Source organism: Phoca vitulina, unplaced genomic scaffold (genome assembly GCF_004348235.1).
Source record: "Phoca vitulina isolate PV1807 unplaced genomic scaffold, GSC_HSeal_1.0 scaffold32, whole genome shotgun sequence".
Classification (NCBI taxonomy): domain Eukaryota; kingdom Metazoa; phylum Chordata; class Mammalia; order Carnivora; family Phocidae; genus Phoca; species Phoca vitulina.
In genome coordinates, this window is record NW_022589735.1 from 1809220 (window position 1) to 1827417 (window position 18198).

Sequence of the window (18198 nt, forward strand, 5' to 3'; positions counted from 1 at the left end):
TTGCAGACTCATGCATATGAACTTACAGATCTTTGAAAATGTGGGAAGACCAAGCTCAATAGGCTTAGTAAATTCTTTTGGAATCCAAGGTCAGCATCCCACCGCCCCACCACCCCCCCGCCCCCACCAAGAACACTGATTGTTTAAACATACTACAAGTCCTAGAAAACTGAAGCTTCATTTACTCTGCTATTTACAAGAATTTCAGTCTACAGTATTATACAGAAGCACTGAGAAAATACTGAAGATGTCACAGGTGGATCATACACAGGCAGTGTTCAATTCAAATGCTCCTTACAGAGACTTCTTCAAGGCTACTTTACTGTGCATCATCAGCAAACCACAGTACATAAGTAATAATGCAGATCATTCAATCTGCAGTAAAAATACACATTTCAAGCGAATAAAGTCCTGGATAATGGGAAATATTTGGGGTGTGGGTGGCTCACAGGGCAATGCAACAAGCAATGATAATCTAACTCAAAAGCATACCAGTTATTTACTTTTTGGTTCTTTTTAAAAAGATTTTATTTATTCATTTTTGAGAGAGAGAGAGAGTTCGCACACCCACACACAAGTGTAGGGGGAGGGGCAGAGGGAGAAGGAGGCTCCTCCCCACTGAGCAGGGAGTCCAATGCGATATGGGACCTGATCCCAGGACCCCGGGATTATGACCTGAGCGGAAGGCAGACGCTTAACTGACTGAGCCACCCAGGCATCCTACTTTTTGGTTCTTAAAACACAAAACAATGAACTAGATACCATCTTATTGTAGCAATTTCATTACATTAAGAGGCCCATTTTAATGCAATGTCTGGGGCTGAGTGGAAAGGGGTATTAAGTGATACATAGTTTTTATAAGCAAGATTTCATGAATGGCATTTTTCCTATTTCACTCTCAATTCATGAAATTGAAAAAGAACTCAGAAGAAAGCAAAATTAAAAGGGAAAACTGATTGCTCCTTAGCTATTAAGCTGCTCACAGCCAAGGGAGGTAGGCAAAGAATGAAGCAATTAAAAAGGACACGTGAGTGTTGCATTATTGACAAAAAGGTTAGTATTTCTGACAAAATAAATTTTTCATCTCAATACACTTTAAAATGAAGAGCAACATAAAGAAATCATTAACTTGATATGGAAGAAAGAGTCAAGTATAAAAGGTATTATCATTACCCAGAAGCACAGCCTTGCCCTTTCATAAGAAGATGAAAGAAAAGCCCTCAGCGCTATACTGTAGAACAGAAGAAAATGGTGAAAAGAAGCATCACCCAGCTCACCAGTAATGACCTTCAGCTCTTGCTCCCTTACTCACTGACCTTGGGGACACACAACCTCTATGCACCCTTCGCATAAAAAAATGGACTTTGATACCTTGTGGTAATGGATTCCACTGACAAATGTGGTATGAGACAGTCAGAGGTCCTAGCCAGAACCTGAGAAAATAAGTTAAGAACAACTTCACGGCAAACACTCCATTATTTGCTTTTTCAAATAAAACAGAGTGTAACTGAATGAGGATCCAATCGGCAGCCAGCCCTACACAGCCTTCTGGACACTAACTGTGTGGACACAGAGGGACTGGAGAAATTTGCTTCTGCTTCTAAAACCTTAAGAGTCAGTATATGGTTTTTATTCTTGAAATTAATCTTGTGTTTCCATAATGTGATATACAAGGAAGGCACCATAAAAAGGTTTCCATTTTTAAATGGGTGTTATCCCTAATACTACTCAGAAACTATTTTATGTATTTGAAGCAACTTTACATGACACCCCAAATTAAAGCATAACCTTTTTATACTATTTTACTTGGTCTTGAAAGAAAGTATTTCTATTAAAGCAATAAATAAGACTTCCAAAAACCAAGTTAGCAAGTGCCAACACATCTGCTCCAATTTTATTTTGGTCATGTATTAAAATGCTACTTAAATAACAGTTTTAGCTCAGCTTCCATCTAAAATGCTGATAAAATGGATAACTTTTTTCACATATCATCTTAGCGTCATTTGTATCACATTATATAAAATAAACAGACTATATAAATTACTTTTATTGTCTCTCTCTCTATAGTAGAGCATAACTCGCATGGGCGTGGAGATTTGTGTTCCATTCATTACTACCTCCTAGTGCCTAGAACAGTGACTGGGACATATCAAGAATACTATAAATATCTGTCATAAGACTCTATTACAATTTTTTTTCTCCCTCAACTATAGAAAATTTGCTATAGGCTTTTGAAAGCTCTGTGCTAACAAACAAAAATATTTCTGAAATCAGTGTCAGCTCATCTTTGAAAAGTTTCCAATTTTCCCCTTCATCTTCACATCCCCCAAAATTTTACTATTAATCCCCTCATGTACACGTTATACAGAATGATGTGTTATGATGCTCTTTTGTATAAACATTACAAATACTCAGGCTTAATATCAATGATGTTCAGTCATAACATACAGCTCTACATTTCTCAAAGTCCAGTCCTGAGACCAATGAATGATAATCCTGGGGGACTGTGTTCCAGGGATCTGAAGGTTGAGCACCTCAGTAACTTTACTGTTTATTACCTGAGAACTAGTATTCATTCATTCATCTAGTAGTTAGTGAGTACCTACTATGTTCCAGGCACTGTTCTAGGCCCATGTTCTCAACGAATTTACATTCTATTAGAGTATGAGGTGGGGAACAGAAAAATAAGAAAACAAAACAGACCTAATAATTTCAAATAGTGAAAAATGTTATAGAGGCTATAAAACAGGTGAATGGTTTAAAAAAAAAATGGTGGAAGGTGGAATGGAGGGGATGAGGGAACCAGGAGAGCCTCTATGCACAGGAAACATTTGAGCAAAAGCCTGTGGGGTAGAGGATAAGCGGACAGAACATTCCAGGCAGAGGGCCCATGGAGTGCAGAGGATGTAAGGTGGTGACATGTTTGGCTTCACTTCAGTGCTGAAGAGCACATTTTTCTAACACCCAATAAATCAGACCACCCAGTTTAGGGATCACATGTGAGAGGAGTGCATCTAATGCCAAGGTGCAGCTATCGTACAATAGCAGCACCCAAGTGTTCGTGTGGAAAATGTTTTTAAGGGGGGGCAAAGCACAAAAAGAAACAGAGAAAGACTAGAAGCAGCTGGAAAGGCAGGCAGGGTACCTTATGGACCACAGTTAAGAATGCGGGTTTTAGGGGGTGCTTGGGTGGCTCAGTCAGTTAAGCGTCTAACTCTTGGTTTCCGCTCAGCTCAGAGTCATGAGATCAAGCCCCACGTCAGGCTCAGGGCTGAGCTTGGAGCCTGCTTAATATCTTTCTCTCCCTCTGCCTCTGTCCCTTCCCCGCTGCCTCTGCTTGAGTGCACACATGCTGTCTCTCTCTCTCTGTAAATAAATAAATCTTAAAGCCGCAGCAGAAGCAGAAGACTGTGGGTTTTAGGATTTTATGTGAAGTGTGCCTAGAAAGCCACAGGTGAATGGGTCCTGAAGCAAAGGAATGATGTGATCTGATTTAAAGGGGTCATGCTGGCTGCTCTACAAAAAAAGAGACTAGAGAGAGACAAGAGTGCAAGCACAAAAATCAGCTAGGAGGCAGTGGCAGAAGTCCAGTGAGACAGGATGGCTCAGACTAGGGAAGTGACCATGGAATAAAGAAAAGACAGGATATGGGGAGGACATGTAGATTAGATACGGAACATGAGGGGAAAAAAGAAGACTCAAGGACGACTCCTAGATTTTCGGCTTGAACAACTGGGTGGAATGGTGGCCCACCCCCCCCAAAAAAATCCAGAAAAACAAAAAACAAGGATGTTTATCAAAACATTACATTTAATAATGAAAGACTAAAACAACCTAAATAACCGACATGCCTAATGGTAGGGGACTAGTTAAATAAATGGACCAGTATGCAATCAACAGAAATACTACAAATGACTGCTTCGTAATACAATAAAATGGCTATGATATGGCAAGCAGGAGAAAAACACATTACGTCGTAACAAATTATGATACCATTTGCCTCAAAAAATAAATCAGTATATCAGTTTTATAAATTTTTTTAAAAAGTCAACCCACAAGTAAGTATAAATCTACTCCAAAATGTTACTTTTTATTCTTTGTGCTTTTCTTTTCCAAATTCTCTAAAATGAACTCATATTTCTCTTTTATAATTTTTTTTAAAGCTGTATTTTTAAATGGCAATGTCCCAAAACCACACCTACCTAAACTGGCGCTTTTTTTCCTCCTCAGGCACCTTGCTCCATAGGGATGCTTTCAGAAACTCTTATAATATCTCTAATATTGAGATATGAGCAAATGAGCCTAAGCGCTGTTGCCACAGAGCAACCCTGGGCAAACTGGCTGATGAGAGCTTTATGTTGAGTTTAGATTCCTACCGCAACAACTTCACAGCATCCCCAAATGGTTCTGGGAAGAAGCCTGGCTTTACTTTGGTGCTGAAGGGCACATCTTCTAACACCCAATAAATCAGACTACCGGCTTAGGGATCAGATGTGAGAGGAGTGCATCTAAGCCCACGGAGCAGATACCTGATACACAGCAGCACCCAAATATTCATGGGGAAAACTGGGGGGGGGGGGGTGGAGAAAAAGAGAAAAAGGAATTACTGGACAGCACGTTAACAGAATCTCCTGTGGGAAGCTGATAAGCAGCTGGAATGCACACAGCTGCTGCTAGAATATAAACTATGCTTCCTGCAGGTATCCCAATGTTAATGGGGTGACCATGGAAGTTACCAAAAAGGATATAAGGGAATAATGTAGACATGTTTTATCTAGATTAAATTTAGAGTGCAAGATAAAAATAAGGGGATTCTAAACAGGCTGAATGGCCAACTATATACTAAGAATTGTTCAATCAAGAGAATGATTTCTAGTGGCAAGCTGTAAGGTTCTAGGAATTTAAAATTTTGAGTAGCCACTAAAAATGATGAAATTAGCAAAAATAATTTGCTGGGGTTTTCTTTCTTCCTTCCTTTCTTCCTTTCTCTCTCTCTCTTTCTTTTTTTAAGATTTTATTTTATTTGAGAGAGAGAGAGAATGAGACTGAGCAAGGGAGCGTGAACAGGACTCAATCCTAGGACCCTGTGATCATGACCTGAGCCGAAGGCAGACATTTAGCTGAATGAGCCACCCAGGTGCCCCTAATTTGCAGTTTTTTAATCCCAAAATATTACATTTTAACATGTAATCAACATAAAAAGCTAATGAGATATTGGACATTCTTTTTCCATACCATATCTTCGAAATCAGGTGTGGGTTTATAACTGACAGCTACTCTCAATTCACATGTGCACAGCAGTAAAAAAGAGAGGAAGTTCCAGAGAAGGAGACTGTGGCTCCCCTTTCCTGACAACCAGAGAACCCAGCAAAGTCCCCCTACAGAAGCAGTCCAAGAAAAGATAAGTAACAATACATGGATGTTACAAAGAAGGGGGATTTACATATCAGAATGAGAATCTATGATTCTACAAGAAAAAAACCACTCACTGTGGTGTGAAGAGATGGACCCAATTCCTGAAGAACAGAAAACCTAGCTCCCAGGGGGGAGAACCTCCAGGGAAAAAAAGAACAATGCAAGAAGAACCAGATAAGAGAAATAGTAAGTCACTGGGTAAATGGCCACAAACAGGATGCAGTAAAGCTGCAGAAAAACACCAGCCCTGTCTTACCTCTTCTATCCTACATGGCTTTATGGCAGTATGGCCATCTACCTGAAAACCAGGCATTCCACATTCCTTCAAGATGGGGAGGTGTTTCCTGGAAGGCAACTTCCATACCTGAGACTGCTTCAGTTAATGATAAGAGTGTCTTTGTTATTCATCACTGGCCCGGACAGTTTATGCTAATGAGGTAACTCCTGGTGGGCCCCTACGTACACACTCTCCTGAGTTCTAGGAGTTGTTCTAGCACATTATCAGACCTCAAGAGAGCCATGGGAAGCCCCCAAATTTGTAGCCAGTTGGTCAGAAGTGTGGGCAGCCTGGGGACCCTCCAAACTTGCAGGAAGTGCAGCAGTCATGTGAGGGGGGGTCATGAGGACTCCTAAATGTAAAGTCACTTGGGTCAGAAGAGCATGTGGCAGCTTCCATCTACAGTGAGAGCAATCTTGCTGGGGATCATGCCCTTTATCTGTGGGGTCTGTGCTAACTGCAGATGGTTAGCAGAGAGTTTTACTTCAGTATTTCATCTTACTTATCTTTTACTGCAGTATTTTAAAAAGTCAAACCTATCTGGTAGAATTCTCAGGGGCTGCAGAATCTGCGCCCCTCCTTTCCTGCTAGCGCCACTAGCCCTATTCAACTTTCCCAAGTTCTCTTACTTCCCTAAACCCCTAGGAAAAATGCAAAAGGCCACAAAAACCAAAGTCAGCTGACATTTACTCCAATTTAAGAAGGAACTAATAAGGCAACAAAAAAAGTAAAGAGATTAACAAAACAATCAAAATGAAGTATTTCGGGGCGCCTGGGTGGCTCAGTCGTTAAGCGTCTGCCTTCGGCTCAGGTCATGATCCCAGGGTCCTGGGATCGAGCCCCGCATCGGGCTCCCTGCTCCGCGGGAAGCCTGCTTCTCCCTCTCCCACTCCCCCTGCTTGTGTTCCCTCTCTCGCTGTGTCTGTCAAATAAATAAATAAAATCTTAAAAAAAAACAACAACAACAAAATGAAGTATTTCACCTTTGTTTAAAACAAGTCCCTCACTAGTTCAGTGCTCATCATAATACATAAGCAGTGCGGGGTAGAGAAGACTTGTCACTGAAGGATAAAGTTCTGCCTTGAGTCAAGAATTTTACACTTCTACGACACTTTAAAAACTCATTTCCTTTTCAAGCACATATGCAATTATATATCCTAGTATCTCTATTACCATAAATGCAATTCAACTGTTTGCAGAGTTGTACTACAAAGCCTTTAGTTATGCCTCAGGCATAGGATGTCATTTAATACATATATGATAAGTACGGGGGTGTGTGTGTGTGACAGGGGCGAGAAAGAGGTCAGAACTGAGTTGTGATAGGGAACACCAAACTCTAAACTCAAAAGGTTAGTAAAGTTCAGAATGAAATAAAAAGTGGAAGCATGGACAATGCTCCTGAAGCAAGATCTCCAGAGCCACCAGGTCCACATAATGCTGTCCACTACACTAGCAAGCTCAAAAGACAGAGCCCTCACTGCTGGAGGACCTTAGGTAAGTTACTTAACCTCCCTAAGCCACAATTTCCTTACCAAGAAATGCTGTTGTGGAAAAGGCACGGTATCTGCATACACCTGGTTGCACAGCAGATGCACAGCAACAGCAAGTGTCAACTGTGCTGGATGAGGATGACAGAGCAGAGCCCTCCAGCACTAGAGACAAGGGCTCGCTCTCTGAGGTTCAGGGACCACAATGAGCTGGTTCCCATGCCACTACCGGTACCTGTTACCCTATGCCTTGGGCTGACAGTGTCCTTGCTTTCTGCTTTACAGGCATACTTTCTAATATGCAGGCTACTTAGAGGAGGTTGGCTTCCTAAAGACGATCTTTGTGTATCTGGAGGTTACACCTCATGCTGTCATTGACTACGGTGAACAAGATTATGCTTAAACACAGACACAAAATGATATTCTTCTGATTTTAATTCCAAATGAATCATTAACTTGAATAGAAGACTGACCTATGACCCACAACTATATGGTCAACTAATCTTTGACAAAGCAGGGAAGAATGTCCAATGGAAAGTCTCTTCAACAAATGGTGTTGGGAAAACTGGACAACAACACACAGAAGAATGAAATTGGACCACTTTCTTACACCAGACACAAAAATAAATTCAGAATGGATGAAAGACCTAAATACGAGACAGGAAACCATCAAAATCCTAGAGGAGAACACAGGGCAGCAAACTCTTTGACCTTGGCTGCAGCAACTTCTTACTAGACACGTTGCAGGAAGCAAAGGAAACAAAAGCAAAAATGAACTACTGGTACTTCATCAAGATAAAAAAGCTTCTGGACAGCAAAGGAAACAATCAACAACACCAAAAGGCAGCCTACGCAATGAGAGAAGATATCTGCAAATGATATATCTAATAAAGGGTTAGTATCCAAAATCTTAAAGAGCTTATCAAACTCAACACCCCAAAAACAAATAATCCAGTTAAGAAATGGGGAGAAGACATGAATAGACACTTTTCCAAAGAAGACATCCAGATGGCTGGGGCGCCTGGGTGGTTCAGTCAGCTAAGCATCTGACTTCAGCTCAGGTCATGATTTTTGGGGTCCTGGGATTGGGCCCATGTTGGGCTCCACGCTCGGCTTCTGCTCTCCCTCTGCTTCTCTCTCTCCCTCTGCCAGTCCCCCTGCTCTCTCTCTCAAATAAATAAAAAAATCTTTAAAAATAATAAATTACATTATGTACATGGTTTAAAAATAATAAATTACATTAATAATGTGCATGTGCATGCCCACACTTCTGACCAACCAGCTACAAATTTGGGGGCTTCCCATGGCCCTCTTGAGGTGGCTCAGCTGGTTAAGCAGCTGCCTTCAGCTCAGAGGTCACGATTCCAGAGTTCCAGGATGGAGCCCTGCATGGATCAAGCCCAAGCTCAGCAGGGGGTCTTGCTTCTCCCACTGCCCCTTGCCCCACCTGTGCTCTCTCTCTCAATAAATAAAATCTTTAAAATAACAACAGAAAGAAGACATCCAGATGGCTAACAGCCACATGAAAAGATGCTCAACATTACTCATCATCAGGGAAATACAAATCAAAACCATGATGAGACAGCACTTCACACCTGTCAGAATGGCTAAAATTAACAACAAAAGACACAAAAGTGTTGGTGAGGATGCAGAGAAAGGGGAACCCTCTTGAATCATTGGTGGGAATGCAAGCTGGTGCAGCCACTCTGGAAAACAATATGGAGCTTCCTTAAAAAGTTAAAAATAGGACTACCGTACAACCCAGCAACTACACTCCTAGATATTTACCCAAAGGATACAAAAACACAGAAAAGGTGCACGCACCCTGATGTTTATAGCAGCATTATCAACAATAGCCAAAGTATGGAAAGAGCCCAAATGTTCATCGACTGAGAAATGGATAAAGATGTGGTGTATAGAATATTACTCAGCCAACAAAACGAATGAAATCTTACCATTTGCAACACGTGGATGTATTATGCTAAATGAAGTCAGTCAGTCAGAGAAAGACAAATACCATATGATTTCAATCATATGTGGAATTTAGGAAACAAAACAGATATTATTAGGAAGCTGGGGGGGGAGGGGGCAAAAGAGACTCTTAAAGATAGAAAACAAACCGAGGGTTGGTGGAGGGAGGTGGGTAGGGGATAGGCTAGATGGGTGATTGGTACTGACGAGGGTACAAGTTATGATGAGCAATGCATGTTTTATGTAAATGATGAGTCACTGAATTCTACTCCTGAAACCAATACTGCACTGTATGTTACTAACTAGAATTAAAGAAAAAAAAAAAAAAAGACTGACCTATGTATTGTGTACATAATTCAGGTCAAAATACATTTAATGGTCAAAGAAAACATGACATAAAATTAGTAATGCATTTAATGTGATTACTGATGTTTTCCTTGGAATATTTTTATGGCATTAACCTGGACTATGTCACTATAAATCCAAATGTACAAGACACATATTTTACATAAAAGGCCCATTTTCTATTCTTACATAATGACCAACTTACCAAATGATCTATGTAATATCTTTTCCAAATATTAGATGCTTTACATTGAGGTTATAAAATCAAATAACTTGAGAACATGCTTTCTATGTGTCAGTTTTTAAAAATAAAATAATAGTTAAACAATAATATAATTTCACATATTAAAAGGTAGTAGCAAGCCTAACTTACCTGGAAATTAAATAGCAATTCACTTCTCTTTTTTCTTGTCACCTTACTAAACAATCACTTACATAAAGATTTCTATTGTTCAAACATATCTAATTAACAGCATGTTTCTTCATTTTAAAACATGATGACTGGACTAAGTCTATGGCTCAGGCAAAGAATTAAGCACCTCACAGAGACCATCTCTTTCAGATCTCAAAATATTCCTGAGACAGGTATCATTAGTATCCTCATTTTACAAAAAAGAAATGGAAATTTAGAAAGGTTATTTTGCCAGGATGCAGCCCAGGATGTAAGCCATGCAGTTTCTCCAATTTCTAGATACTACTCCCTTCTACGGTTATCTTTTAAGTTCAGATATGTCACAATCTATCTTTATTTGCATTAATGTTAAGTGGAGATGTTAAGTTTCTAGGACAGGGACTATCTACATTTAATCATGCACATAATTAATGTAAACTGACCAAAATTGGTAGTTTGGCATAGATGTAAAGTAATGGCGAAAGACTTTCATCTCATACATATTGTATATTAGGTGAGCCCCTAAAATTTTTAGCTGATTAAATAATGTGATTAAAAAATCACCAGTCCTCCAAGTTACCTACAGTTAATGAAACTGCTTACACACTTACCTCAATTAATTTGTTGGCATGTTCACGGAAAACCTGGGCATATTCCTTAACTTCTTTCTCATTTCCATTCTTTGCAGCTTCAATTAATACTAGAAGTGGAACGTTGGTTTCCAGGAATGAATCTGAAACATGGTCCATGACGGCTTTGCGGAGCTAATAAATGAATTGTAAAAAATCTGATTTTATTTCTACCAAGAAACTAGACTACTTTTTTTCTCTTGTACTTTTAAATCTTAATGGAAGCTCATGATAGCCTGGCTGCACTTACATGAGGATCCCTCATGTAAGCTGTGCAGTTATATAATGTGCAACATAAGAAACATGATCCTGAAGATAATGGTTATGCTATAGTTACAGCATTTCAGCAATAAAATCTCAGGTTTCAAGATAATATCCTTTTTTTTCTTGGGAATTACAAAACTAAAGCTTATATCTTAAAGGAATAATACAAAGCTGAAGAGAAAGCAGCTCTGGGCTGAATTGACACATAGCCTTGGAATATATGTAATTAGCCTAACTGGCTAACTAAAAATGAAAAGACAGGATTAAGTACTTTCTGGTTTATCTGAAGAGGGTTAGCACACGGTGAACCTTAAACCTAAAAGGTTATCTTTATAACCATTTCTGATATGATTTCACCAGAAGGAAAACGAATAAAAGCATATTCTGTCATTAACTTTGCCTTTTATCAAACATGATCAATAAAATGTCTCTCTACTAAGTCTGGAAACTATTTTACTACAACTTTGTTTTAAGTCTTAATACACTGTTTTGTAAATTCAACCATAGTTTTTTAGAGACTAGACTCAATTGGACTCTGAAATGTTAATGGGACTATTTAACAAATGAAGAGATTCTTTCCTGTGTATTTACTAACTTGGAAAATTGAGCAAATGAAATCTCTCTATATCCACATATTTGTACTGGAAAAACATCACCAAGGATCTAAGGGAACTTCAAGTGTGCAATCAGAATGGGGCAAGTCAAATAAATAACTGCGATTTCTGTTTCTCCTGTATGTAACCTAGTATCACAAGATCCTTCAGGGTTTTGTCACAGGTCCCCCAAGTCATTTTACATTGATTTTCTTACCTGTACGTACTTTTCACACTAGAGCTAATTCATTCAGTCCATCCCAGTGGGACTGTATTATTCTAAGCCCCCAAGAGATTTTATTAGCCATTTAGAACCTTACTAGCAATCAGAGATAGGCAATTTCCTCTGAAAAATCCATCCTTTACCCCAATAAAATATATGGGCCCAGTATTTACCGGAATTTTAACCCAAACTACAAAACTGAGAACTTGGGAATGCAATCGACAATTTTTCCAGTTTACCTGTCTACGCAAGTCCCTAGTCTTCTTGGTCATTTTATCTATTGCAGAATTGAGCGCATCGCTTCTTTCTTTACGTCCAGCCTGGAAAATAAGAAAAGAGATGCACATTTTAGTGATTCACAAGGAAATGTAATTATAAATGTATAATTATTCACAAGGAAATGTAATTATAAATGTAACAGCCAACAGCTATTTTTTGTTCAAATCAACGTTTTTTTTTTTTTAATTAAAGCCCAAAGTTGGAAAATAAATGGGGGTAGGGTAGGAGAGAACCATGTGGCTTTGTTTATAAAAATCTAATCTTACAATGCTTAGTCTCCACATTATCCGATGGCAAGAATTGACGGAGTTTTACCAAAATAAGAGAAGTTGAGACATGACTTTCATTTAAAAGGTTCTGCTTGAAAAATGAAAGTCTTGACTGACTTCATTTAGCATAATATATCCACGTTGCTGCAAATGGTAAGATTTCATTCGTTTTATTGGCTGAGTAATATTCCAGTGTGTGTGTGTGCGTGTGTGTGTATATATACACCCCACAATTTTTTTTTAGATCTTATTTGAGAGAGAGAGCCAGAGCACCGGGGTGGGGGGAAGCAGGCTCCCTGTTGAGCAGGGAGCAAGACACAGGGCTCATGACCCGAGCAGAGGGCAGACGCTTAACTGACTGAGCCGCCCAGGCCCCTAAACTTGTATTTTATTTCAAGGTTCAGGATACATCAATTTCTCCTTGAACTGCAAAGCAAGAACAGGTTACACCTGATTTTGATAAACTCTGAGATGTGAAGAATGTCAAAATATGAAAGATGGCACCTGGCACTAAAACAATGTGAAAACAATGAATTTTAAAGTTAAGATGTACCATGATGGGTCAGAGTTAATAATGTGTATTATGCAGCTCCAATAAGAATGCTCTGTAAGATTACTTCAGCCATATATTTTTAAGTTCTAGGCTAAGCTTAATCCAATTGTACTGCACAGAAAAGAACATATTAGTCACTCTGAGAGAGTTATATAAATGGGCTTTGCTTCAGAGGTCAGGAAGTTCAGATTTGCATCAGGGAACATTTTAACCAGAACCAAAATCGATGGTAGCTGAAAGAAAAGGGGACAACGCTAAGTTACCCAGGTAGAACTAGCCATGTGCTTGGAATACACTGGTAAGATTTTAGGTAGGTTAGTCTATCAAGTACTTTACAAGTTTTTCCTTACAAAACGCCCAGCCAACAAATGTAAAATAAAACATGTAGTAATCACAGGAGAGATACAAGTGGACAAGGGAATTTAACCCAGTGTTCTATTTTTCGGTGCCCTCGGGACATTCTGGTATAGCTATGCCTTCAGTATACAAGCCAGCACAGCACATGAATAGTTGGGTGAGGAGACGTATTTCCATGTTTTCTCAGTGCCTTGGACGTCCATTTGTTACTTATTTTCTCTCTTATCCCCCACTGGTTAAATGGGAACAATGACTTCTGTCCCTCTGCCCCCATCTCTATGGATTGTTACAGGAGAAAAGAAGAAATATTGAAGCAGAGGACAGAGAGGAGACAAGAAGGGATTTTAGGAATACAAGTGCTAAAATAATACGATCACTCTCAAATCTGTTTAGGGTCACATCCATTACCTTTCCCCCTAATAATCCTGGACTACCAGTAAAATTAAGTAGTCCAGTAATATTAGTGGGCTAAGGGGAATCTGGGTGGTGCAGTCGGTTGAGCGTCCGACTTTTGGTTTTGGCTCAGGTTGTGATCTCTGGGTCCTGAGATCGAGCCCTGAATCGGGTTCTGTGGTCAGTGCAGAGTCTGCTTGGGACTCTCTCTGCCCCTCCCTCCGTACTCTTCTCTCTCAAAAAATAAAATAAAATAAGTAAATCTTAAAAAAAAAAAAAAGGGTTTAGAGGAGCCTGGGTGACTCAGTTGGTTAAGCGCCTGCCTTTGGCTTGGGTCATGATCCCAGAATCCTGGGATCAAGCCCCATGTCAGGCTCCCTGCTCAGCAGGGGAGTCTGGTTCTCCCTCTCTCTCTGCCCCTCCCCTGCTTGTGCTCCTTCCTTCTTTTTCTGTCAAATAAATAAAATAAATTCTTAAAAAAAAAAAAAAGGGTTTAAAAAAGAGTCTCAACAAAACTGATTCAGGAATGAGAATTTCTACCTGAGGAATAAATGGTGACTTACTCATGGCCATCAGTGAGAAAAGAACTTGACAAGTATATAATCAGTTACTGACAATCTTAAAGATCAAAATAATAGAATCTAAGGCAAAGGTGACTAAAATGGAATTTTAAAATAATCAAACTAATGCCTTCATTAAGAAAGTCTCAGTACATCCCTTAGACACACAAGCGCACACTTCAAGAAAATTCCTCTAAATGAACCTAGTATAATTTATCATTGTTCCTAGCCATGTTTTTAGGATGTGTCTAGTTGATCATTTATCCCAGAAAATATCACTCTCTGAAATTCAAAGGTTGGGCACAATGACCTCATGAGAACCCAATCCCTTATAACCTCGAGTGCCCAGAAATTTTCTCAATTTGTGCAGAAGGATTTACTTTGCAAGTTATATAAAAGCAAATCCTCAAGCTTGATTTTGAGGGAATCAGAGCCACACAGCAAAATTTACTTTAAGATGCAACCCATACCACAAATCTGTTCATTCTGTATTTGTGAAACTACCCTAAAAATCAATCTGTCTTTCTTATTACTTTAAGGAAATAAAAGTCTATGTCTCCCTGATCAAGAAGGGACAGTTCAGAAGCAGTCATTTGCTGAAGCTTGTAGGTTATACTAGACAGACCACCTTTTAAATGAAAGCATCCCTTTAAAATATGTACATACACGTACGTACACACACACACACGCACACACGCACCCACCCACGCTCAGTGGGGAGCCTGCTTCTCCCTCTCCCATTCCCCCTGCTTGTGCTCTCTCAATCTCTGTCAAACAAACAAATAAATAAATCTAAAAAAATAAAATATAATAGGGTAAGCACACAGGCATATACACACAACCTTAACAATGAGCTTGATGAAAGTGGAAAGGTTGCTGATCTGTATAACAAGATTTTACTTCTCTTTGAAATAAAAGTTGTTAGGATTTTTTACTTCTAGTTTTAGTTATGCAAAAGGAAAGTTGCTCATTTAACCTTTAAAATAAATGACTCACAGCTCCTACCTAATTGAGAGACTCTATTCCATCTAAGCAGAGAGACCACGTAGGTTCACTCACATTTGGTATGTCCTGCTAAGCAGTGACAAAAGGGCTAAGAAAAAGATAGGGCATATTTGGGATTTCAACATATAGCTTCCCCTCAGCAAGTAAATACCAGCTGAACTGAGGGGAGGCAAAGGTTATTAGCTAGATGGCCTCTAGCAACACAGTCCTAGCTGGGACTGTGAAAGGGCTTTCAATACCCATCTTCAACAGAAGCATGAAGAAGTCACTCTTTCTCCTGTGTGGCCTGACTTCTATTTATTTAGACATGCTCTTTACTGAGCACCTACTCTGCATTCACTGAAATAGGCAGGACTAGCCAAAATCCTTCTTTCAGAGAGTTTATACTCTGAGATAAAATAATTCAGAGCAACACAAAACTTGGCAATACTCTACTGTGCTGGGCCTGATAGTTCTGAATGACCTAAGAGAGACGGTAGGAAGGGAAAGTTAAACACAAGGTTACATTTAAGTTAGGCACTGATTTTTTAAAAGTATTAAAAACTGGGGGGGAGGGGGGGCGCCTGGGTGGCTCAGTCGTTAAGCGTCTGCCTTCGGCTCAGGTCATGATCCTAGGGTCCTGGGATCGAGCCCCGCATCGGGCTCCCTGCTCCACGGGAAGGCTGCTTCTCCCTCTCCCACCTCCCCTGCTTGTGTTCCCTCTCTCACTGTATCTCTGTCAAATAAATAAATAAAATCTTAATAAATAAATAAATAAATAAATAAATAAAAACTAGGGGGTATGTGGGTGACTCATTTAGTGGGGCATTCAGCTCTTCGTTGCAGCTCAGGTCCTGATCTCGGGGTTGTGGGATCAGGCTCTGTGCCAGCCTGGGCGCTTGGTGCAAAATCAGCTTGAGATTCTCTCCCTCTCCCTTCCCCTCTGCCCCTCCCCCTGCTCGCTCACACATAAACACACACACTCTCTGTCTCTAATTAAATTAAAACCTTTTTTTAAAAAAGTATTAAAAACTAAACTTTCTTGGAGGATTTTACCCACTTTGGTGGTAACCTGTGAAAGAAGCAGCATTCCCCCCTCCCCAAAAAGACCTGACCCTTGCCTCAGAAAGAGTAATCTTTCTCCTATAACAAATTCAGAACTCCCCCCAAACCACTCCTACCTTTGCCACAGATGAGACAGGTCTCACTGCTGTGACTGGTGCATATGTTCACCAATTAATTCACCTATACCCTACAACCTCTCAACTCCATGGCTCTAGTCTAACCCTTCCAAGTTGGGAAAGAATGAAATATGTCCCTGGCACAGCTGGTGGCATCTCAAGGTGCATTTTAATTCCTAGAAATAATGTGACAAAGGCTCCCAGGTGAGCCTACAAGAGACTACTCAACCCTAAAGGTAACAGTACAAAATAAACACAGTGTTTCCAGAAAAGAAACACAAAGTGAAAACTTCCACAGCACTTCCAGTGAATGAATTTGTGGCATCTTTTTGCCAAATCCTGGGAGATCAGAATGAGCATGTGAACTACTCCTTTATCTTTCTGAGGGGGAAATATGACAAAATCCAGGATGGGGAAAAGTTAGAGAGCTAATACTAACAGCATCCCAGCACTGAAGTGTGTAGCTGAGATATCCTAATCTCTTTTTGAGACACCAGGTTTCTTTTCCTTAAAACAGATAGTAATCACCTACTTACTAAACAGCTGCTTTGTAAGTTGGGAAGTTATCAGAAGCACAAACAGGTATTTAAAGCAAATAGGTATAAACATTGGGGTGCAGGTGCCCCTTCAGACCACTACATTTGGATCTTTGGGGTAAATACCTAATAGTGTAATTGCTGGGTCGTAGGGTAGCTCTATTTTTTTTTTTTTTTTTAAAGATCTGATTTATTTATTTGAGAGAGCAAAAGAGGGAGCAAGCACGAGCTGGGGAAGGAGCAGAGAGAGAGGGAAAAGCAGACTCCCTGCTGAACAGGGAGCCCGATGCAGGGCTCTATCCCAGGACCCTAGGATCATGACCTGAGCCGAAGTCAGACACCCAATGGACTGAGCCACCCAGGAGCCCCAGGATAGCTCTATTTTTAACTTCTTGAGGAACCTCCATACTGTTTTCCAGTGTGGCTGTACCAGCTTGCATTCCTAAGTGTAAAAGGGTTCCCAACAGCCAAACTATGGAAAGAGCCCAGATGTCCATCAACAGAGGAATGGATAAAGAAAATGTGGTGTATGCAGAATGGAGTATTATTTAGCCATCAGAAAGGATGAAAATCTCGCCATTTACACTGATGTGAATGGAACTGGGGGGTATTACGCTGAGCAAAATAAGTCAATCAGAGAAAGACAATTATCATATGGTTTCACTCATACGTGGAATATAAGAAATAGCACAGACGATCATAGGGGAAGGGAGGGAAAACCAGAATGGGAAGAAATCAGAGAGGGAGACAAACCATGAGAGACTCTGAACCATAGGACACAAAAGTAAGGGTTGCTGGAGGGGAGGGGGGTGGGGGAGGGGGTAACTTGGTAATGGGCATTAAGGAGGGCACATGATGTGATGAGCGCTGGGTGTTACATGAAACTGATGAATCACTGAACTCTACATCTGAAACTAATGATGTACTCTGTTGGCTAACTGAATTTAAATTAAAAATAAATAAATGAATGAATAAATAAAGCAAACAGGTATACAAAGTAAGTATATGAAGGTCATAAAAGAAGGCCTCAATTTTGAAACTATTAATAACCCAGGAAAAAAAAGACTAGGATGACTCAACTGTGAGGATATTTCAGAAGGATTTTTAAATGCTCAGCTGACTAGGAAAATCTGGTTAAGATTGATAAACCAGGGCCTCTTTTGATTTCTATGCTGATTAACAACAACAATAAAGCCCAATGTGGGGCCTGATCCCACAACCATGAGATCATGACCTGAGCCGAAATCAAGGGCCGGACGCTCAACAGACTGAGCCACCCAGGCGCCCCCCAAAATTAATTTCTTTAATAAAAAAAACAGCTTACAAATCTTTAAGAAAATGACCAATTCCACATGGGAATGAGCAAATGAAATACAGAGTCCACAGAAAAGAACAAAAATGATAATACACCTACATACAAAATGATGTTCATTGTTACTCGTAAGTAAAGAGAAACAAATAAAAGAAAGCATTTTTCAACTATTAGATTCC

The 18198-nt window shown here is 39.9% G+C and overlaps 1 protein-coding gene across 6 annotated transcripts in view; it reads right to left on the minus strand.

The window, feature by feature from the left end:
* CTNNA1 (catenin alpha 1) overlaps positions 1-18198 on the minus strand; it is a 306207-nt gene that overhangs the window by 38400 nt on the left and 249609 nt on the right. For all 6 annotated transcript variants that reach the window (XM_032425307.1, XM_032425304.1, XM_032425305.1 and 3 more), the window contains 2 exons: positions 11835-11915; positions 10498-10650 (listed from right to left, as the gene is read on the minus strand). In XM_032425307.1, the coding sequence (XP_032281198.1) occupies positions 10498-10650; positions 11835-11867 (186 nt within the window). In that variant the 5' untranslated portion in view covers positions 11868-11915. The remainder of the gene's footprint in view (positions 1-10497; positions 10651-11834; positions 11916-18198) is intronic.